General features: G+C 41.7%; 1 protein-coding gene across 3 annotated transcripts; it reads left to right on the forward strand.

Moving 5' to 3' along the window:
- Positions 1-288: 288 nt before the first annotated feature.
- On the forward strand, positions 289-19,746 carry tprg1 (tumor protein p63 regulated 1). 3 transcript variants are annotated; one of them, XM_053879282.1, is made up of 6 exons: positions 289-848; positions 3,116-3,207; positions 5,946-6,122; positions 15,463-15,616; positions 17,868-18,073; positions 18,219-19,746. In XM_053879282.1, exons 1-5 carry the CDS (start codon positions 654-656, stop codon positions 18,060-18,062), a joined length of 813 nt encoding a protein of 270 aa, XP_053735257.1. In that variant the 5' UTR covers positions 289-653; the 3' UTR covers positions 18,063-18,073; positions 18,219-19,746. The 3 variants fall into 3 exon arrangements, with proteins under 3 accessions (XP_053735257.1, XP_053735250.1, XP_053735242.1); XM_053879275.1 differs by having other exon boundaries at positions 291-480; positions 549-848; positions 17,868-19,743; XM_053879267.1 differs by having other exon boundaries at positions 291-848; positions 17,868-19,743.
- Positions 19,747-22,524: the final 2,778 nt, after the last annotated feature.

Below are 22,524 nucleotides of genomic sequence, written 5' to 3' on the forward strand. Positions count from 1 at the left end.
AGTTACATTGTGAAGGTTGATGGCAAAGAGGGAGGAAAAATAGCATTGACTCATTGTCAAACTGATGCCACTGACTAGAAAAGACTCCCATCACGATTCATAACCCTATAAACTGTTAGGAGCAAGAGGTTTGCACGCTCCCTCACATGAAGATGCCGTCAGAGACCTTGGCGTCGGGATGTTCCCTTGATGTGTTCCAGTTTTCTGGGGAGTAGGAGTCAGCGTCTCTTGTGTTGGACTGCTGCCCCCGTGACCCTGACCAGGATGAGACCATGCTAGAGTGTTGATGGAAGGACGACTAGCATCACGCTAGTCTAGAGGGAAGGGGATGACATTCATGTGGAAAAAAAAGTGCAAGCGAAAGTGAACTTTCACTTTAATAGTGTTACAAGACTTTTCTTTCTTTTTCAGGGTGAGGCCGCGGGCCGTTGTGGAGCAGGTGCCGACGCCCTCGCTGTGAACCTGACACGGAACCAGGAAGTTAGTCACATGCTGGTCCGAGTACGATTTTGTTTTCCACAAAATAAGAAGCGTCATTATATCTACAGCACTGCCGGGCTGCCGCGCCATTGTCAGATACCGGAAGTTGTTGTCTTTTGCTCAAGTGAAGTCCTACTGTCCATCCGTCATTTAAAAAGAGATCGTGGAGCAGCATGGCGGAATCCGAGAACGAGCCTGCGGCAGCGGAGCTGGTGCTGAGCCCCTCCAACGCCCCAGTGAAGAGCCAAACACCAGGCCCGGCACAGGGAAGTGAGGGCGCAACCGCCGGGCTCACGGAGCTGGTCGTAGCCGGCGCTCCGGTCGGACCTGTGGACCAGTTCAAGCTAAGGAAGTTCTTCGTACTGAGGGTACAAACGATTCATTCACGTCTGAAACAACTTCAAGTCTCCAACTGTTATGTAGTTATCAGTAGTTGCCCCGGAACCACTTGCTGGAACTTTCTTCCATCATTGCTGGCGGGAGGTGGAGTTCGTTTTTAATTCGTGTCATTGCTGTTTCGCATGGATGGATTTTATTCTGTCTTTATTCTGTCTGTCGGTCTGTCTGTCTGTCCGTCCATTATCCATCCATCTATCTATCTATCTATCTATCTATCTATCTATCTATCTATCTATCTATCTGTCTATCTGTCTGTCTGTCTGTCTGTCTGTCTGTCTGTCCATCCGTCCGTCCATTATCCATCCATCTCTCTATCTATCTGTCTATCTGTCTATCTGTCTGTCTGTCTGTCTGTCTGTCCATTATCCATCTATCTATCTATCTATCTATCTATCTATCTATCTATCTATCTATCTATCATCTGTCTGTCTGTCTGTCTGTCCATCCGTCCGTCCATTATCCATCCATCTCTCTATCTATCTGTCTATCTGTCTATCTGTCTGTCTGTCTGTCTGTCTGTCCATTATCCATCTATCTATCTATCTATCTATCTATCTATCTATCTATCTATCTATCTATCTATCATCTGTCTGTCTGTCTGTCTGTCCATTATCCATCTATCTATCTATCTATCTATCTATCTATCTATCTATCTATCTATCTATCTATCTATCTATCTATCTATCTATCTATCTATCTATCTGTCTGTCTGTCTGTCTGTCTGTCTGTCTGTCTGTCCGTCCGTTATCCATCCAGCCATCTATCTATCTATCTATCTATCTATCTGTCTGTCTGTCTGTCTGTCTGTCCGTCCATCCATTATCCATCCATCCATCCATCCATCCATCTATCTATCTATCTATCTATCTATCTATCTATCTATCTATCTATCTATCTATCTATCTATCTATCTATCTATCTATCTATCTATCTGTCTGTCTGTCTGTCTGTCTGTCTGTCTGTCTGTCTGTCTGTCTGTCTGTCTGTCTGTCTGTCTGTCTGTCTGTCTGTCTGTCTGTCTGTCTGTCTGTCTGTCTGTCTGTCTGTCCGTCCATTATCCATCTATCTATCTATCTATCTATCTATCTGTCTGTCTGTCTGTCTGTCTGTCTGTCTGTCTGTCTGTCTGTCTGTCCGTCCATCCATTATCCATCTATCTATCTAGCTCTCTCTGTCTGTCTGTCTGTCTGTCCGTCCGTCTATCTATCTATCTATCTATCTATCTATCTATCTCTCTATATGTCTATCTGTCTATCTATCTATCTATCTATCGATCATCCATCCATCCATCCAGCCATCCATCTATCTATGACATTTATGTAATATAATATAAATGTGTGGTGAGTGTATTACCAAAAGTGAGTTCAGATAAAGAAACTACAAGAATGCTTTTGTTTACTGCTAATATTCAATATAAGCCGGATGAATACGAAATTGAATTTTTGTGACATATCTTTTCACTAGCAAGTGCATAAACATTTTCATTCATCACTGCAGATATAATGCAGACTTGCCATAAGGCTGTTCGTGATTCTTCTTCACAGATTCACTGTACTTGTGTGAAAAGAGGAATATATGAGTGCAACCGTGTATGATCTCAGTCCGTTGCCCGGCCCGCCGTGCCAGAAAAGCATCGCTCACTCCTGCAATAGGTGTTTCTGCATGCGTACTTGTTGCTCTTCTTCTGAAACACTCTGTGAGGGAACAACAGGACTGCGGGTCATTAGCTATCAAGTGTTGCCAGTGACGGAGGCCGGCTTGGCAGCTGTGTTGTGACTCAGAAGCTGAGTCATACTCAGTCGAACATCAATGTGAACATGTAACTTCTGCAGTTGCACTGTGATCATCTGCTGGCCTCAGTATGAACTTTACATCTTTGAAGAACTCCAACTTTGCACTAAAATAGACGACTTGAAAGACGCAGGTTGACAGGCTGGTGGTTTAGAGAAACAGATGCTGTTCACTGTTGACTATAATGTTGTGATGCGTGTTATATTCCTTATTTATAAACCTGAGTGACTCACAGTCATCCGCAAAAAAACGCACGCTCAGCTGTCTTCAGTGGAAGTCATGTGTCTGTGCATTGTTATTTTGTTTGACACGCGGATGCTGTGACATTTTGTCGCAGTTCCAGGCCCATCTGCATATCTTCATCAAAGATTACTCTGTAAGCTGTTCTGTGTGATTGTCACTGTGAAATATTGTGATGTGACACTCATGCATTTTGTCTCCGCAGCCAGGCACTCTGGATCAGGGCATCAAAGACGTGGAAGCTCTGGTGGATAGAGACGCCGATGGCACCATTCTCAGCGTTTGGCTTATGGCAGAGTGAGTTTGTGATATAATGTTCTGCACAGATTTATGTGTATGTTGACACAAACACTGCACCGTGGCGTCATGCACACGCAGTACATCTTTCATCTCATCTGAATATACAGCAGAGTTTGATGACAGATTGTAGAATTATTTACTTTGGCTTACACTGCATCACAAATATGTTTAGTAAGCTTTTTTCCTAAATCATATTCAAATACAGTGTTTATTTATGTGGATTTTGAACTGTTTTTATGAGACAGTCAGACATTGCGATGATCAATAAGAATTATTCATTGAATGTAACTATATTGCACATAGATGTACAGAAACATTTTTAATAAAACGGAAGGTTTCTTTTTTTTTTTTACAAGTGAGTCCACCCTCCATCTCTGTCATAAGCCATACAGTGGTTGAGTGAACTTCTGCAAAATTATGCTCGACAATGGTTGCTTTGTGCTCACGACTGTTCTGTTTTTGAAATATTATAATGTTTCACTCGTGCAAAAGATTGACATTTCCCCCCTTTACTGTAAATGTCTAATGTTTTAATTAGGATCCATAAAGAAGTAGTATTGCACCTGTGTGACTGGTCATTCCTGAAATGACCTTAAATTTCACCTATAATAATGCAGGTGCACTGTATGATTTCAGCCATATGAATGTCACCACTTCAGTAAATGAATAATTCACTTAATACTTCAGATATAATATAGAATATTTACCATTTGTCGCATGTCTTGGTCATATTTCCATGCAATACATGTCTTTACAGCACATTTTGGAAGACATCTATAACGTAATTGAAAACACAATAGTTTAACATGAGAGTGAAGGTTGATGTCAGGAATGAGTTACACGTGGTTTATTTTGTATTCAGTGAATTGGATCAGCGAGCAAGTCATAAGAACCATCAGAAACTGGCGAACAGGCCACGTCCTGCTTCAACTCCCCACACCAACAAACTTTACAGTTATGAAGTTTTCATTAATTCCCAGAATGCAGTCTGAGATGAGCGGAGCAAATACTGAAGTTACAGAAGGACATTTTCTAAATGCGCTTGCAGTTGTCAGCTTGTATCACTCCGCTGTTGCTTTCAGGGAAACATTTAAAAGGCTGACCAAGCTGCAATGAATAATGCAAATCATTTATCTCGCTCAGTTCAGCGCACGTTAACAATTGTCCTACATTTGGCCCCTGGTCATCAAAAGCACTTCTTTTCTTTTAACAAACCACAGTGTCTTTACTCGGAGCAGCTGATGCTCCGAGTACAGCTTCAAGAAACGGTGTCAACTCGACACAATTGAGTGTTGTGGAAGCCACACCCACCCAATCGGTGCGTGGAGTGTCTCTTGTCAACTTATTTGGCCATTTTCTCTGCACAACAATTGCAGAAGTTCAAAGATGTGTAGATGTCGTTTCCGATTTACATTATCATTGCGTGGTTTTTCTACTGTAACTCGGAAAAAAAACCTTTTTCATCTAAGTCTTTTTCATCTGCATGTCCAGAGAAGATTTAGTCATAACTGTAGGTGCTCTATAGTTCTCAGTAGTGTCCAGCAAAATACTTCAATGTGTTTGTTTTACACTAGTTTTTACCGACAAGTCATTTCTTCTCGATGTCTCTCATTCGCTCTAGTGCTGGTCACTTTATTTTCCGAGTTGCTCTCAGACACATCCCTGCAGGCTTGCGTTCCCCTTGCTGTCGTGATTACTGTGGTGGTGTGAATCTGAAGTGCCACTAGCTTGTCAGATCGCTGACACAGTGATGCTGGAACAGTGTAACACCTCTGTACAGGTCACGGCGTCTGTGCCCAGTCAGGGTTAAGTTATTTTATTAGCACTGTCAAAGCTCTTCACCCACACCTTCCTCCTGATGCCCTGACGCTTCACCAAGCTGTCTTTTTTGGCCTCCGGCTGCCAGCAGCTATCCTGAGTGTCTAATGCAGGATCGGCCGCGTGCACAAGACTCAGTGAGCCGTGAGGAGTGAAGCCACTCACAGGGAATCTTTGCCACTGTGAATTAGTGGTGTGTGTGTGGTGCAGTAGGGGGGCTTGTGCATCTATATGTTGCTTCGCTAATTCAATAGAGTGCAATACAATTGGGACACGAGAGCTAACAGAGTATACCTAACCATGCTCCTGTTCATCTGGTTTCTCATCTAACCGCTGCTTTCAGTGAAAACTTTAAGACTGAAATGTTTACATGCATATTGTATGATTGTTGCCAGGAGCGTTTTTGGAAATCGTGAAGTTTTTATAGTACATAATCGAGCAGCTTTGCTATACTTGCTTTTTTGTCAACTTTAAATAACCTCAACTTCATCACAGATTACATCTATTTAAAGACCTCTGCGGTCTTCTGTACTTTTTATTTTTTTACTTTGACTTGTAATAATGTACTTGTTGATTTTGTTATTTTTGTCTCGTAAAGTGGTGTAGGAATAAGCCCTTAATTTTAAATAATTTGGATCTGTAGTGGAGGGAAAAAAAGACAGTGTTCTGCTCACAAGGAGGTAATTCCACTGCCATCTTCTCTGCACTCTCCATGTGCTGTTGCACAAAAGTGACCACCTCACCATGGCAGGCCGAGATAGCGGGAACTAGTTCCATAAAATTGTGATTCCTATCGAAGGTGAAATGGGAGGAATTGGGAATGGGAGAAGGAGTTGTGGGATTATCTAGAGCGGAAGGAAGAGTGGTCCAGAAATTATTAATCATAAATTATGTCTCCCTGTTTTGTCTGTCTTCAGGGTGGACCACTGGAACAATGAGAAAGAACGACTTGCCATCATCACTGACAAACTTCTGATGATTTTTAAGTACGACTTTGTCATGTTCATCTGTGAACAAATCCAGAAGATTCCCCTGAACTTTGTGGACCGCATCACTTACGGCACCTTCACCTTCCCAAGACACTCTCTGCTCCAGTAAGTCTTCCTCCTTCTCCTCCAAGTCCAGCATCGTTGTATTCAGGATGTGTTGATCTTTCAAGTGCCAGCAACTTTTACAATACCTCAGTTCACTTTAAAAATACAACAGTGGTGGAAAAAAGTTCTCGGACACCCATGCGTCTCACTGTGTTAATGGCATTATATATATAATGGTTTATTTATTTTTTGTTTCAGTACGTTTTTAGCTCTTTGTTGGCTGTGATACTGACAACACTTAACGTTGAGAACTGACCTATTGAAACTGTCCATTTAGTTTTTCCTTGAGAATATTCAATGGAGAAAATATCGTTTAGGATTGTCTGTCTCTAAATAATGCAGCCACGCCTTTTGATATATAAAAAAAATATCATAGTATTTTGGTTTATGTGAAAATTTAATGTGTGAAGTTTTTCGTGTGGATGAGACAAGCCGGTGCAAATGTGATGAGAAGACCAGAGCTTCTGGAGGTGGCTGTGTGTTCAGAGTGGTGAGGGTGACTGACTAAACACACGCCGAACAAGGATAGTTTTTGTGCAAATCTGCCTCTTGTAAAGACTCATTGGTTACTCGGCACAAGGTCTGGCAATGGATTGTCAGCGCTGACATCCTTTCAGCTGCCCTGACCATGTTGCGTGAGGTCATCCACTGACCAGGCCCTGTCGGCTCTCTCAAGGAGACAAGATATAGTAGCATGGTTGCCGATGGGTGTGGAGCCAAATGCCTTGAGATGCAGTGTGCGAGTGTTTGGCAGTGTTTGAAACGTCCTCCTAACATTAGGACAAGTCCGAAAAGAAGCTGAAGCCTTTCTCTTTGACAGTCATGTCTCCAGGGGGAAGACCACAGCAAAGGCACTGAATGGCACTGCAGACAGTTTTTCTGTTTGGAATCTTTGAAAAGTGAATCAGTAATGCTTTGAGATGTTTATAAATCCTTTTCAAAATTGGTTCTTCAGAAACGAAATGAGGGATTTCCCTCGAGATAAAGCATTTGAATTTTTTTTAAACATATCGAAAGCTCAGTGGAAACACAGTTAAAAGAAAATACACAGTTAAAATATCCAGTTGGCAGATGCATCCATTGCAAGGGCCTGAAAGCCCCTTGTGCACCTGTACTTACACTATGTCAACATATATATGGAAATGTGGAAACACAACTTGCTTTGTAGAATATTAAAAAAATATTCTACCTGGTTTTTATGTTAAAAAGGGCTATTGGAAACCCAACTATATGTGCAATAACTTTGGCTTCACCCTGCAATGTTTCTTCATCAAAGCATGTTGGTTAACAATGACCTGTGAGTGCGACTCGAACTGACTCTAGACATCAGGACAGACATTCAGCCCTGATGTGGAGGGGATGGGTGCTCTCCATCCACATAAGAAGGTCGCAGGGGTCGTTCATGAAGACCTTAGTTGTGGCCCTTGTCCACTTCCACAGTCATGTTTCTTTCCAATTCATGTGTTGACAAAGTACAGCTCCGAGCTTTACTGTGAACGGCTGAATCGTCTCCGGGCTGGAGAAGCAACTTGCCCAGGGTGTCACCCAGCCTGACAGTGATGGACGAACATTGTTGCCCAGTCAAACACAAAGTTTGCAGTGTCTTCTTGCAGGTAACTTTCTGCTGACATTGAGCTCTAGAAAGAAGCAGTATCTGTTTCTTTATTTGTGCTCATTTCCATGCAGCCTACTTTAAAATCTTGCTTTGTCGCCTTTAGATGCTTATTAAAAAATAAAAACCTTGCCTTGAGAATTACAGAAATTAGCTCTAATTATCTTGTGCGGCGCTCCACTTTACTTTACAAAAGAAGAATTTCCTTTGAATGTGAAAACACAAGACCTTTTCCCTCACCATGAGGCTACACATGCTAATAGGAAAGTTGAAACTTTGGCTGAAAAAATGTAATGATTTATTGCACTAATTATAGCTGCGTCGGTGCAAAGATTGTGCAGCGTGTACTGAAAAGTCGCGACGCTGACAGTGAATACCAGCGAAAAGTGTGGTGTGGTGGCTCTTCAGCATAGACGCGGCGAGAGTGTGTGCGAGTTTGAAGGAGAAGGGAGAGCAGAGCTGTCACTGGGAGCTGTCACTTAGCTGATTAGTAGCAAAATGAATGTGGTCTTTTCATCCAAACCTTTTAAAGATGGCTCAGGGGATAGTGGAGCAACTCAGACTAATTTGATGAATAAAAAGTAATGTGCTGCGAAGAGCTTAGAGAGCTCAGCCTTTATTTGAGGCTTTATCTGCACACATTACGTTGAATTATACATAAAACGCTTGTGAAAGGCACACGGGACGGTGAAAAGACAGTTTCAAGTGAGAAAGACTTGAAGTCTCAAACATTTGCCTCGTTCTGTCTTCATCTTCAGTGCGCCTGCTTTCTCATCGTCTCCCTCGCTCCCATTGGAGGTGTCTTCCTTCTTGGTCTAGGTCAGCCAGTCTTGTTGCTTTGGAAGGGACGGGATTTGCAGTGTATGGAAATGAGAAGTCTCAGCTCTGCCAGAGTAAACAAGTCGCCGCCGACTCAACGTGGTGAGGGGAAAGTTTGGCGGAATATCACTGCACTTTATGAATTTTCTCTCTGAAAGTAGCATACGTTCAAAAGGGACATTGTTGATCTGCTGAAGTGGCGTTGTGGCTTCACAATGGATGTGTCCAACTTAGGAGGTTGTTTAGTGCTGCTTTTCCTCTTAAATGTACATCTGTTTGGCAGCATGGCGCAGATGGTGGAGTGGTTGATGCCTGTGACCGGAAGGTAGCTGGTTCCTTCCCACTTCCAAATGCCACTGTATTCGTGTGTCCCTGTTTGAGACACTTCAACTGCAATTCCTCCTGGTGCACTGCGTCGTAACCTCCTGTCTTAATGTGTGGCGTGGTCCTGGTGCTGAGTCAGCAAGTGCAGCATAAGCAAGGCCAATATGCTTTTTAAACACATATAGCCACTGAAGAAAGAAATCACATTCAAATTCTTCTTTATTTATATATTTCTTTATTTCTTTATATATATATAAAATTTAATTTAATAAGATTTTTATTTTAGGGCAGCTTATACTGTATAAGACGTCTTTACTCAGTCAGGTATATATACAGCAGCTTATACTGTATATACAAGATATACTGTACTTTCCCTGGGCATTTTTCAGTATATTACTTAAAATCTCTTCCACATTGTGAATGACTGATCAAATGCTTTAACACAAAAATGAAACTCCTTCTACTTTCCCTTTTTGGCACTCAGTCATCCTAGTTATCCTTTGGGGCGTGGAGTGATTGAGTCCAGTTTGGCATTAAAAGCAGGATGCACTGAGGAATGTTGCTCAGAAGCCTTTGATGGTTGTCTTTATAGTTGTATTTATTTTCCATTTCTACGTTATGTCACACACAGATTATGTGTAATTGTGCGCCCAACAGAGTTTATTGTGTGTTCCGGTTCAATCGCTTTAGTGTACTGAAAGTGTCTGGCCTGTGCAAGTGCAGCTTTTCCATCATCCTGTTCAGCTGCTTTTGTGCGCGGCTGCTGACACTCGTCATCTGACCACTTGATGTCAGTGTGCACCCTCAGTAGAAACACTTCAGCCTCATCGCAGCTCCTCCGCAACACTCCGCCGATGTCATGGACCAGGACAAGGCAACAATTCAGACTTCAGTGCTATGTTCAGTGCTAAGTTAACTCGGAATTCTCCAGCCGTGCTGAAGAAACAACATCAGTGACAGTTGTATACAAGCGCACCTTCCGTGGAGTCCGCTTGTTTCAGAACAAAGACACCTCCAACGTCAGAGCGTCCCGCCAGACCAAGCGTCAGTCATCTCCCGGTGGCTCTCTCCTTCTTCCAAAATGTTGGAGTTGCCAGCGTTGCGGGAGCAGGGCTGTATTTTTAGTATAAGGTGTTTGTTTTCATGGCAAAGTGTGTCCCATGAGGGGATGATGCACCTAAAGTAAAGTGTCTAGACGAACTCATGGCCTGCTTCTCTTCTCTCCCTTTCTTTTCTTGGGTCTGGCTGGGCCAGGCCTGGGGCTTCAGTGCTGCCCCACCTAAACTAGCTTGGAATATTGCTCACCTCATCTCAGCCTTGTTTGCATACCAACATACCATTCTCAGCCAGTGAAAGGCTTAAATCTGATCATTATGAATCCAATCAGCCTCATATTTATGTATTTATGTCATGTTATATTGTATGAACAACGTTGTGAGGCCCCCACACACCTGTTATATAAATGTATGTATAATTTATAATCTTTATTTATGTTTCTGATCTTTTTTAATCCCCAAATATTCACAATTATAACTTTAATCTTGCAATGTGCTTTAACTTTTTTTTTTTTACTAGTATTTCTTTGTACCTAGAAACTGTGTGGGGAATGCTTGTATTTAACAAGCTGCTTGGACCCTGTTGGTCAGCTGGTTCTTTCGCTGCACTTTTTTCCCATCACACACCCATGTTTAAGTTGGAGTAAATATCTGTTGTTTGTCAAGCATTCTCCGCCTCTACTGCCCTAAATCCTCTTCACTATTCGTGTTTAAGGCCGGTCAATGACACATACGAACAGTAGGGGGCAGACATTCCTTCATCCTTCAGTAAAGTCAGACATACAGTATATACATACACACTCCCTTATAGCTTCTATTCCGCTTTGTCCTCTTGTCCTTCATGCTGACCACTGTTGAAAAATGTGTTCCTGAATTGGCCTTAATGGTCAAAGGTTATTTGAATATGATCTACAGTGTGTAAGTGCCTGCTATTTAGGACTTGAATTAAATTAAATTAAAGGGTCTGATTCCTTCTACTTATTAATAATGATATATTTAAACAAAGAAATATAGAAATGTCTGAGACATTGAAAGTCAGAGTTGTGTTCTTAGTGCTGACTGGACATGAATATTTAAAAATATTTTGCTATAGATGTTTGAACTCTTGTGATTCATTTGTTTTGTTCTTTCAGAAGAAAATACATTTTCAGTTACTATGTAATCATGAGCTGAAAAACAGTCGTACTTCGACTGTTGACAAAAGAGATTAATGACACCCAGCATCATCTTGTTTCTCCGCTGGGAAGAAACTTCAAACTGCTTCTGTTTCCCAAGTTATCATCCAGAGATTAGTGGTTATATCTGTCCATGATACCCTTGAGGCTTTGTCACGTACAAGCAAATTCAGTTCTTCCGAGACAAATAACAGCATTTTTGAATCCCAACTTTGATATATAGGTGCACAGTCTGTGATTTAAGGAGCAGGTGAAGATGGCCTGCGGCATGTTTCTGGAAGAATAGATGGTCAAATTGATGCTTTGACACAGATGCAGGAAGAATTGTTGTGTTTAGGTGCAACTGGCCAGAAGTTAGAAGACACATCATAAATCGACAGATAAGGTATGAAATATTCAGTGGCAAGAAGAAAAGACCCTCTTACAATCTCCAAAATCTTTTTATTGTGTGTGTTTCAAAAGTCTGGCTGCATTACACAAACACTAGTGATATATTTTTGTTGATTGTTAACAAGAAATACTGGAAAAAAGTCTTCTTTGAAAATGTCAGTTCTCAACTTTGTCGATATCAGAGCCGGCAAAAAACAGAAAATGTGTTCAAAACGAAAAAGAAAGTAACTTCACCATCACACCATGGAATTTCTGTTTTGTGATGCTGCCAATAGCACACAGCAGAATGCATGGGCTTTTTGAAAATGGTTTTCCACCACTGTTTATATCATATATGAATATAATGAGGTGTGTTGTGTAAAATTTTCAAATGTCGTGTCCTTTGAAAAACAACACACCATTTACAACTGCTGAAGGTCTCTAGGTAGTTTGAAAGTAAAGACTTTCAGTTCAGTAGTTTAAATGTGTGTTCAAATAGACCTGTTTCTATTTTTTACTTTTATTTACTGCCGTGTTTATTCGCTAGTATGCACTAATACAGTCATGAACAAAGTGAATATTTGGATAGAACATAACTATACACAAACTAGGTCAGGTGGGATGCACACCCTGCAGACAAGACAGCTTTGTGTTGAGGGATGGCTGCATGTCCAACATACAAAAAAGAAAACGAAAATAACACTCCCAAACTGCACTGTGGAAGGTGAAACTGTAGCCCCTGATTTTGTGAGAGATTGTGCCCCTCATGATGGTCCACCATCTTTCAGTCATCTGACATGGAGTGTTGGAGTATTTGTCTGTGCTTGGGTGTGTGTGTGTGTTAGACAGTTGACTTGTTCCTTATTGATGGAGATGTTGTTAATTTCTGGCCATCTTGACGCTGGATATCCCACAAAACCTCAGAAGGAAAGGTGCATCAGGAGGGTGTGTGTTGGATGGAGGTTCAATCTTAGACCATAGGCCAAAATAGATTGTGCTGATTGGGATAATGAATAGGATAGGATGACATCATCTGCAAAAAACAATGATGAAATCTTTACGCACGGAGAAGCAACTCCACTTCCCAAAAGCTATATCTTAAAATTCTGTCTGTGAGTGCCAGCATAGGTGACAGCTTACACAGAGAAAAATGTATATCTCGTGTAGAAGAATCTGCTCATATGAAGCTCCCTGGGCTCATGTCTGTATATTATCAAACATATATCGTATCTGAAGTATCTCCACTCAGAATCTGTTTTCCAGATGAGTCTCCCAGCTTGTGAGCTCTTATTTCCTCTCTGGTGAGATGTTTGCAAACAGCCTGCAGCCATGAAATTTTTGCGTCATGCCTCCTTTGTTTGTTCGTCTAAGTCTTTGGAGGTTGCATGACCAGCTTTATTGACTAAATAATGTGTCAGTAATTTTGGAATACTATTATCCCACCTTTTTGGTGTTTTAATTGAACCTACTCCACCCTCTTTTTTGGCTCATTGGACCTGTCACACTGTGAATGCAGGAGGAGTGTTTCATTGGATGGGCGCAAGTGTGGCTGACAACCCTGCAGGCAGTTATTGAGCAATCACAGCGGGTTTGTTTGTTCGCACTGAGACAATGTGGTACATTTGCTATGACAACTGGAGCTGGACCTATTATTTATCTTGTGTGTTGACTTAACAGTCCGAAGCATGAGATTTTTTTTTTTCCTTACTTGCCCTGGAGCTCAGAATACAGTGCTTTTCTTTGCTGTGTTTTTGTGTGTCAACACCATGGATTAGTGCTACTGGGATGGTCGGTCATGGGTGTATCTGCACTACATCTTCCTGTTTTCAATTGTCTTTGTTCAGTTTTCAAAGACAATTGGCGAAACATTTACGTTACACTTACAGCTTCAGATGTCCAAAACATTTAGTAGTAAAAAACATTCAGCTTCTGCATGTTAAAGCACCATGCTAAAGTAGTAAAAAGCTCAGGATCTGGATGTCAAGTGTCACATCAATCCACCCAGCTAAGTTGACTTAAGTCAGGTGTGAGTTGGTTTTAGAAAGGCGCGTATTTTCTTGAGTTGCTCGAGGTGAGGCGCAGTGAAAGTACCGAAGCCTACCACATAAAAACAGTGAGGACTTCCAAGGCCTCTGGGTGCAGAGCCCAGCCCAGCTCTGCCTGTTTGGGCTGGTCCCTCTTCCAGTGATAGCTTACCTGTGGAATTTCATAAAAGCTTTTTTATATCCCCATTTATGCTAGTGCAATGGCTGAGCCAGCTTACAAAGGGTAGTGTGTACAAATGTAACCCCTCCTCCGCCATTCTTCCATTCGCTGAAATATAATCAGTCTTTTAACCCTGGATTTGCTTTAGTAGCAAAGAACCGCACTTGCCAGTACAACAAGTGCTGAGTTTTGTTGGATGCTACAGAGCATCTGGTAAGAGTTTTCACTGGACCTGCCTCACTCACTTAACACTACAATATTATGCAGGGGGCACCACAGAACACATTTTTTAATTGAAAAATGGGAAGTATGGCGTGCGTGCATGAGACAAGCCTCACGTGTGACAACAGAGTTCACACACACACACACACACAGAAAGACATGCACACAGACACTTCAGCAGCAACTGGCATGAGAGCATGACCTCCTGCACCCACGTATCAGTGTCTGCGGACTAAAAATGCTGTGAAGCAAAATACCATTCCGCTGGAGTTCCCTTTCAAACAAAACTCCAAAATATCTTACCCACTCCTGTTGAGATTCATTTCCAAGCACCAGAATGCAATCCACTACTTTCCCTTGGAGAACCCAATATTTGTTTGAAGACAGTGTGTAACATCACATTTGTTTTAATTCAAAATATTAATTTCATGGGGTGTAATACTTTTTGTCAGACATTATTTTTATTTCCTATTTTATTTTGTGATTCCATTGCAGCTCAAATGTCTTTTGGTGGTGTCATTTCATTGCAGTTTGTTTTCAACAACGAACTAATCCTCACATTTTTTAACACGGCATCTTAGTCATCACTCTTTGTCCTGGACAGACACCTTAAGAAGCAGTTTCTATAAGGTCAATAATCGAGTAGCTCTCAGATAATTGTGCCATATTCAAAACATGTTAAAGGACTGAGGTTTAAAAAGTAATTGCTTCTAATCCTCTGAGCTGAGAATGCTGAGCCAGAGCAGAGAGCAAGACACGACACAAAGTTCTGAGTTATTAAGTCATGACTGACATCTCTGATATTAAGGTCGAAGGGACGGTGTGTTCTTTTAATCCCTCTGGAGATTCTTTTCTGTTGACATATATATATATATATATATATATATATATATAAATGAGTTGTATCACTATTTTGCATTACAATTTGCAAACATCTTTCCTGCCACAATGTGTTTCTATCTCATCATCACTCACACTGCCCCATTTAATCTGCCAATTCCATGTTTTTGTCCTCAATTCTGTGGTCATGGGAATCATAGGACTCTACTTTAGACCATATATGTGTGAAGCCATGAGGATTGTAGCACCTTTCACAGCACGGAGGTCAACAGCAACATCACTTCAAACATCTGGTGTGTTTGCATTGAGGCGTGTTTCAATTCATGAAAAAGATATGACCTGGGGGCTTTTTCATTTGGAGCCACCGTTGTTTGAAACTGCTATAGGTAGAAGATGGGAGAGGATGAGTGTGTTAAGATTAGCTCGCAGAGACAAGGTCAGCCTTTTATCAATAATCTGGCATCAAGCTGGCTCATTGCCATAGTTGCAACATTTTACTATGGAGTCACATGTCCCCTGCAGCATGCTTTGATAAAGTAGTGCAGTTTTCAGGATTGTCCCTTGAGGCCTCTGCTGATTCAGTCCTTGAAAATGTCCTAGATTTCTCCGATCTTTCAAAAGCAAGCACACATCTACGGACAAAATTCAATGTCTTGTCAGGAACACGCTTCACGTGAGTTCATCGTCCACCAGTTTGACATCATTGTTCTCCTTGTCAGGAGGGAGGGTGAAGGACTGCGGGTGTTCTGGGACCGACTGAGAGAACCTTCCTTCACTACCCGGTGGAACCCTTTCACCAATGACCTTCCGTACGTGACCCTCACTTCCCACCCAGTGAGGAACATCAGCGAGCCATTGAAGATGCTCTGCAATGTAAGTCACGAGAAAAGATGTCCAGTTTACTCTAAGGTCATGGCCCACTCGATCAAACCAGAAGGTTTTTGAATGGATTCCCCTGCAAGACCAGTGCTGCAAATTCAGTTGCACTACCCATTGTAGCCTATTGGGGGCATAGTTACTCTTAACCGTTTTGATTCATTTCAGCAGAAGTGCTGTTTTTTTTTCTCAAAGCTTCCCTCTAACAGCCCGTCCTGGACTCCTCTGTGATTTGGCTTGATGGACAGCTCCATGGCCCAGGTGGTGTTGCAGATTATTATCTCAACCTAAGCAGAAGAACTGATGACATTCTTATCAAGCAGATGAATCTTTCCTTGGATAGACAGTCAACGATGACTTCTGTTTCATTTTCAGCATTTAAGAAGTGCATTCGTGATTCATCGGTCCCGACCCGTTTTTGTTTCCACTTAGGGGAAATCATGGATGAAGTTGGCAACACCTGTGATGCCTACGTGCGTACACTTACGCAATTGTGAAGCATGGGAGCCATCATTGTTAGAAATGCATTGAGATGGAAAAGCAAACACCAATTCTTCTAGATTTCTTTCCACTTAAAAGATTGTGCAACTGTGATTTTTAACAAGTCTTTTGGCACTCCCAACGCTGCAGAGATACACTCATGCATAGACTCTCTGGATGGTGGGACAGGTATAGGAGTGATAGATGAACAATGTTTCACACTGGGACAGAAACCTTTCTGTCAAAGATCGAACTGGCATTTTATTACCTTGTGGAGGGTTTTCAAACAACCCTCTCTGACACTGTCTGAAATTTGGAGGCGTGTCATTTCTAAGTGGATCAATGCTGCAGACAAGTGAGAACATAATGAATCCAATCTCCAGAAAAGTCACTGAACAGGAGATTAAAAAAAAAAACTCAAAGAAAATCGGGGCAACATTTGTTTCAACTACTGCTTTGTCTCTGCTGTCCAGCAGAGTTGAGCAGCAGGATTGTTAACACATGACATTCAGTGGGAATGAAAGGTTCTTCTGCCAACGCACTGATCCTGACTGATCATTTGAACTTTAACCAGTGCTTAAGTTGTGAGCTGTGAGTCGGGATGTGGATGAATGACTTAAGATTAGGTAACTGATTGAGTCAGAATAGAATGAAACCCTGTTGTACGTGCCACAGCCACATATCCCAACTCAAACTCACTATAGCCCATTGTGAAGCACATATCTTATATGAAAAAAATACATAGCATATTGTCTGATATATCTATAGCTGTTAAGGATATATAAAAGCACGTACTTTCTCGGTCAGGTCCTGATCCAGGGCCATGTATTATATATATATGGGCAACACACTGGCTATAACACGTGACCCTTTTTGAAATCTGTATTACAGCAACCGGATATTGGGTATATCTGTCATCCATTTCATCAAAATGTTGGTTCACTCTGAATGGTTATTTCTTTTCCAATTTGAAGACTTTTTTTAATGTGAAGGGAGGGTATCTTCTATAAGAGAATGTGAGTTCAAAGATGGATTTAATGCACAGGTCCCCTAACGAGCCTATTTTAACCAATTCAAATATAATCTTAGCTCTATCCTGAGGTGTTTTGCATCAAAATAACAATTGTTTTCCCTTGAAAGCAAATCTGTTTGTAATACAGAGTCCATTTCCTAATATGGTCCTATCCACTGGGCCCGGTACTGTCTTGAGAATTCCAACGATGCAAAACATTGACTGTTGCCTGTTTCTTTCTAATAGTGTGGCTGTTTATTTTTGAAAACAATTTTTATATATGGTTTAATAAAAAAAAGCTTACTGACTTGAAGTTCTGTTTACTGCTGAGCTCCTATAAATGTATGCTACAGTCAAATCCAAACAGCTTGAATTGGTGATATGATGGGAAGACTTCAAAAAGCAAAGGCTCCCCATGTTTTGGATTGTGGGACTGTTCACAATAGACTGTGGGGTTGTGCATTCATACTTTCCAACATTCAAAATACATTGAGGTCATTTGGTCATGCAGCCCTGCAACATGTCTACCTTGGTAGAAATACTGTCCCAAATGTAACCCCGCATTTAAAATCCATGCTTTGAGACCGAATGAAGTTAAGCTGACTGGTCTTTTAATAGGTTTATTATTTGATAATATAATAAGCTTTTCAAAACCAATATTAGTATTTTTATACTACCTAGATACAGATATGAGTTTCCCACAGCAGAGGGGAGTAAACGTCCTGTGATCTAACCATTGTGGAATCTGGCCCGCAGATCGAGAACTTCCGTGACCAGCTGAGAGATGCAGCACAGAAAGCCCACACTCTCAACCCGATCCCTGGGAAAGCCAATGGAGTCCTGGTTCTGAACCAGAGCATCCTTATTGAGGCGTACGTGGGCCTCATGTCTTTCCTAGGAAATGGAAACAAGCTGGGCTACTGCATGGCTCGAGGGAAGCTCGGCATCTGAACTTCCCATTTGTGAGTTCTTGTTCGGGGTTTTTACACAAGCCTGACGTGTTCTGCCAGAATTGACCAAAGGTTTTGTGGGTTTGTTTGACTGTGTAGGTTCTGTTGTGAATAGATGTTCTCTGTGGTTTAAACAAGAGTGTGATCCGTTTCGCAGCTTATTACAAGTGCCTGTTGTCTGAGGGCTCCGAAATAACCACAATTCAACTCAGCTCTTGACTGGATGATGGATCCCCGCTGTTTTCAAGCAGCTTTGTATTTGCTCCTCAGTGATATGGTAATTCAACGCTCTCGCAATGGGACTCCTTTCTTCCTCCTCCAGTGTCTTATTCCCAAGTTATTCAGCGCTTCACAGATCCACTGGAGCATTTGTCTTTTCTCTTTAATGCACTCCTGGAATTTTTGCTTAATTCTAGTCTTTAATGTACAATGCCCTGCCTTGTTTTTGAGTCTTTAGAAGCTCATTTTACATTTGTTAAGAACATGTTAAACGTATGATATTTATATTCGTTACCTCTGTTTAACTTCACACCTTAAACTCTGAAGTCCAGATTTGTCACAAAGGATAAATAGGATAAATCTGTAATATGGTGATATAGAACTGTTGAAGATTAAATACACACTATTTTACCTCTTTGTTTTGAAATGACCCTTTTGATTAAATCTGCCACAGTTGTCCTAAGACTCCTCCATGATTCTTCCTCATCTGAACGATTTGCTGTGTTGTATTTCAACTGTCATGCAACAGAAGTAGGAAATGTTTGGTTTGCAATAACAGTAACGCGATACGGCTCTCAGCGTTTCCAGACGAAAAGTTGTGAGGGCCAGCGGCCAAGTGTGTACTCAGCCTGTCATCAGAACCAAAATAGCTAGTCCACCTTAAGTGAGCCTGTCCGGAGGTTGTCACTAACATCACGGCGCTCACTTGAGTCCGCCCGAGGAGTGAAGGAAACACACACACAGCAGACAATTGGGCTGCCAATTGCTTCAAAACCCTTATAGTTGTATAAAGTTGTGCTTTTGCATTTTACAAGCATCACATTCCTTTTGACATCTCTTGATAAATACTGCCAAAATAAATGGATGAGAGAGTTGGGTGAGAACTGGCAAAGCTTGTCAAGCTAACAAGGTACAAGCTTCAATTCTAAAATCCAGGACTTTAGATTTACAGTTGGAAATATTCCAAGCACTTTCCAGACTTCACCATCGCACTCCACCAGTATTTTCACATCTGGTACAGACTTCAGCGGTCAAACGGTCACTTACACACTGAAAGTGGAGCTGAAACTCCTAGTTGTTCTTCTTTGTCCATGGTGCTGGGATAACGCCAGGATAACTGGACTCCACAACCCTTTTGCTCTACTTTTGGTAACCAGTCCCTTCAGCTCAGGAACATGCAAACAATGCATCGACTCCACTGGAACTGGTGTGTCAAGTGTGGACTGTTTTCATGGCCGTAATTGATCCATCTTTTTATTGATATAAATGCTCATCGTGTTGAAGAAAATTTAACAGTTCAATAAAAAGTGTAAAAAAAAAAAAACCTCTCCCCAAACTGCATGGCGTATCAGAGTTGGCAGCATACTGTCATTGCCTACCTGTTCATTGATTTTGCATGTGCTTAAACACATACATACCATGCATTTTTGTTTACCCCCGCCCTTGTGAATATAAAACTGTCAATTGAAGATTGAAGTAAAGATGGCAGTGCCACAAAGTACACCAACGCAGTAGAGGTGATCCTGACTACCAGTGTTCTTCTGTCCACTTACTACTAGAATACTGAATATTCTCTCATATTTATTATCATCAATCGAATGTGAGACAAGCAACAACAAAAAATCCACCATGTTTCCAACATTTTTTTTAATGCATGTATAATACATTACTCTATAACCTCGTACTAACCAATGCAGAAATGATGTCCCCGACTTTTTCAATGCACAATAAGGACAAAACCAGTTATTGGACGAAGCTATTATTCTGTGGAATGTTTCCTTTGGAGTTTCTCCTGGTGCTATTCTATTGTGTACAGCAGAGAGTACTAGTGTAACTGACAACAGCTAAGAGTTGTGGCTCGAGCGAGTTTGTAAGGTCCAAACAAGACAATGGATGGATGTTTGGTTGCTTGTGTTGCTTGTTGACCCCGGTGGCCTCTAACAAAGTGTTCCGTGCTGCGAAAAGCTTGATGGTGAGCTTGTCTGGAAAAACCTGCTGGCACCTAGCTCACTAAAATACAGCAGACTACAACTTTGTTACCAGCAAGGCTGCAACAGTGCTGCCAGAGTTTGTGAGAATGACCAAAATATGATTCGTCTTTGAGACGTGTTGGTCATGTCACGGGCAACAATATCTCATTAACCAACCAAGAAATCTTGAGTGTATAAATGTATGACATAAAAACTTTCATCTTGTTTATTAGCTTGAACAGCGTACACTATAGGAACCTTCCTACAGCTACAAAGTTGTTGTAACCCCCTCTTACTTCTATAACCTTCACTTTTTTGTAGCAAACTAGGCCTCGTAGGTTGTAATGTTCTGCAATGTGTCACAAGAACTTTCTGCTCTGAACTGTCGAGATGAAGGTAAAGACTTTGGTCACTTTTCTAACAAGAATAAAGCCAGTTGCACAAGATATAATCCACTTGCCTCTCAAGCATGTGACCCACTATCATTGTTGAACACAAGTGAGGTGAGACAACCCAAACCCCCAGTATTCAGCCTCTCTTCAGGCCTTCTCATCAGGAAACAGGGTTAAGTAGTGAGCGCACCGCATCTGCTCCTCCACCAGATTATGTATCTGGTGAAGTTCATCGGCCTCACTATCAAGTGTCGTAGCCTCCGGCAAGAAGGGGTTAACACGTTTCCTCCCAAAAGGAGAACGAGTCACTAATCCTGGATCAGTGCTGCTCTGGCCCCGAGCCTGGCACCTCATCCATACTTCTGCTCTTCAACTTGTAAAAGATGTTCAGGAAACAGGATTAACTGCCAGAGACTTGAGCATCCACAGTGTAGCTCCTGGAGAAGCCCTGCCCGAAATGTGGGTCACTTATAAAGGAACACGTGCAGTACATTTACTCTTTAAAATTCAGCGAGCAAGTGCTGTATGTGTATGCACTAATACACCTTGAGGAAGACGAAGAAGTGTGTACACAAGCGTTTGTGTGTTTAAGTGAATGTTGAGAATGTGCAGCAAAGAAAGCAAGGGTGTGTTTCGTTTTGTGTCTACAGGTCTTTGTGAGTGTACTGCTGTGTGTTTTGTGAGGAAATTCATGTGAGCTTGTGTGTGCATTTGTGTTGGTTTTAGACGGTTGTCTGTGTTTTTGTATTATATTTCATGTCATACTGTGAGAAAGGGAGTTGTGTGAGTATTTTCTGTCTCTGCTTGGGTCAGTGTGTGTGCACGGTGCAGATGTGTTTTCAACTGATCCTACAGTACATTTGTGTGCAGCTGTGTGTCATTTACCTGTGTCCTCAAATGCTCTGCTGTGAGTTCGAAATGTTTTGTTGAGCCCTTAAGTTATGAAGCCCCATTTTAAAAAGACAGAGCGAGGATCTTGTCCAGGTTGCCAGAGTATTGCTGCACGTGAACTTCCTGAATCAGAATCTTGTTTATGTTTTAAAATCTCTCTGATCAGACAAATCTGAAGACCCCCCTACAAACACACAAACCTGGATTGTGTGAGCAAATATTGTACCATACGTAAAGTGAATCAGACATCAGAGACATCAGACACGGGTTAGTTTACAAAAACATTATTGATATTGATGCAAATGCAACGATTTCAGTCTCATAAAGACTGAACAGACAAGCAGACTTCCTCACGCTGCCTGTACACGGGTGCAGGGAGGTCAACACGCCTTCTATTGTTGGATTTGTAAAGGCTGAGCTCGGACGATGAGCGGCTTTGACTGGCAGACTTGACGCACACCTTCAGTACCGGTTTCAAAAAAGTGCTCTGTAAAAACGAAAGCGTTTCTGCTGTACTCACAGATCCGCTAAAACTATTCGGAACGATGCTGTAGCAACAGATAAGTAGACAACACAGTCAATGTGCAAATGAACATAGCATTGGATAGCATAAACAAATCGGTCTGGCAAGAGACATTGGAGTTTACAGACGACACGGTTGACCTTCAGTTAGGGTCAACACTGGACTACATTGGTCAGAGACAGTAGGGAGCGGCTGGGGACGTGTGTTTCGAGTGTTTTTAGCAGCTCCGTGGTCACCTGCTTTGTGCTTCATGGACACCACAGGGAGTAAGAGGCTTGAATTTCAGTTCCAGAAGGTTTGTGAAAATGACAGAAAAAACATTCTCTAGACATATTTCACTTGTCTTTGTGACTGGCTTCTCTGTCGCTCACATGTCCGCAGCACGTCTGTTTCACTGTGATGGCCTGCTACTCTTTACAAGGACAGAGTAGTTGAAGATTTCCTGTTAATATTAACAATAACCTGAAG

The sequence above is a fragment of the Synchiropus splendidus genome, chromosome 1, assembly GCF_027744825.2.
Source record: "Synchiropus splendidus isolate RoL2022-P1 chromosome 1, RoL_Sspl_1.0, whole genome shotgun sequence".
NCBI classification, from domain to species: Eukaryota; Metazoa; Chordata; class Actinopteri; order Syngnathiformes; family Callionymidae; genus Synchiropus; species Synchiropus splendidus.

What these genes read in the sequence shown, in the direction of transcription:
- tprg1 (XM_053879282.1), top strand. Translation starts at nt 654, where the DNA reads ATGGCGGAATCCGAGAACGAGCCTGCGGCAGCGGAGCTGGTGCTGAGC. An exon ending in CCAAGACACTCTCTGCTCCA is followed by an intron (nt 6,123 to 15,462) that starts GTAAGTCTTCCT and finishes TCTCCTTGTCAG; the next exon opens with GAGGGAGGGTGAAGGACTGC. An exon ending in CATTGAAGATGCTCTGCAAT is followed by an intron (nt 15,617 to 17,867) that starts GTAAGTCACGAG and finishes TCTGGCCCGCAG; the next exon opens with ATCGAGAACTTCCGTGACCA.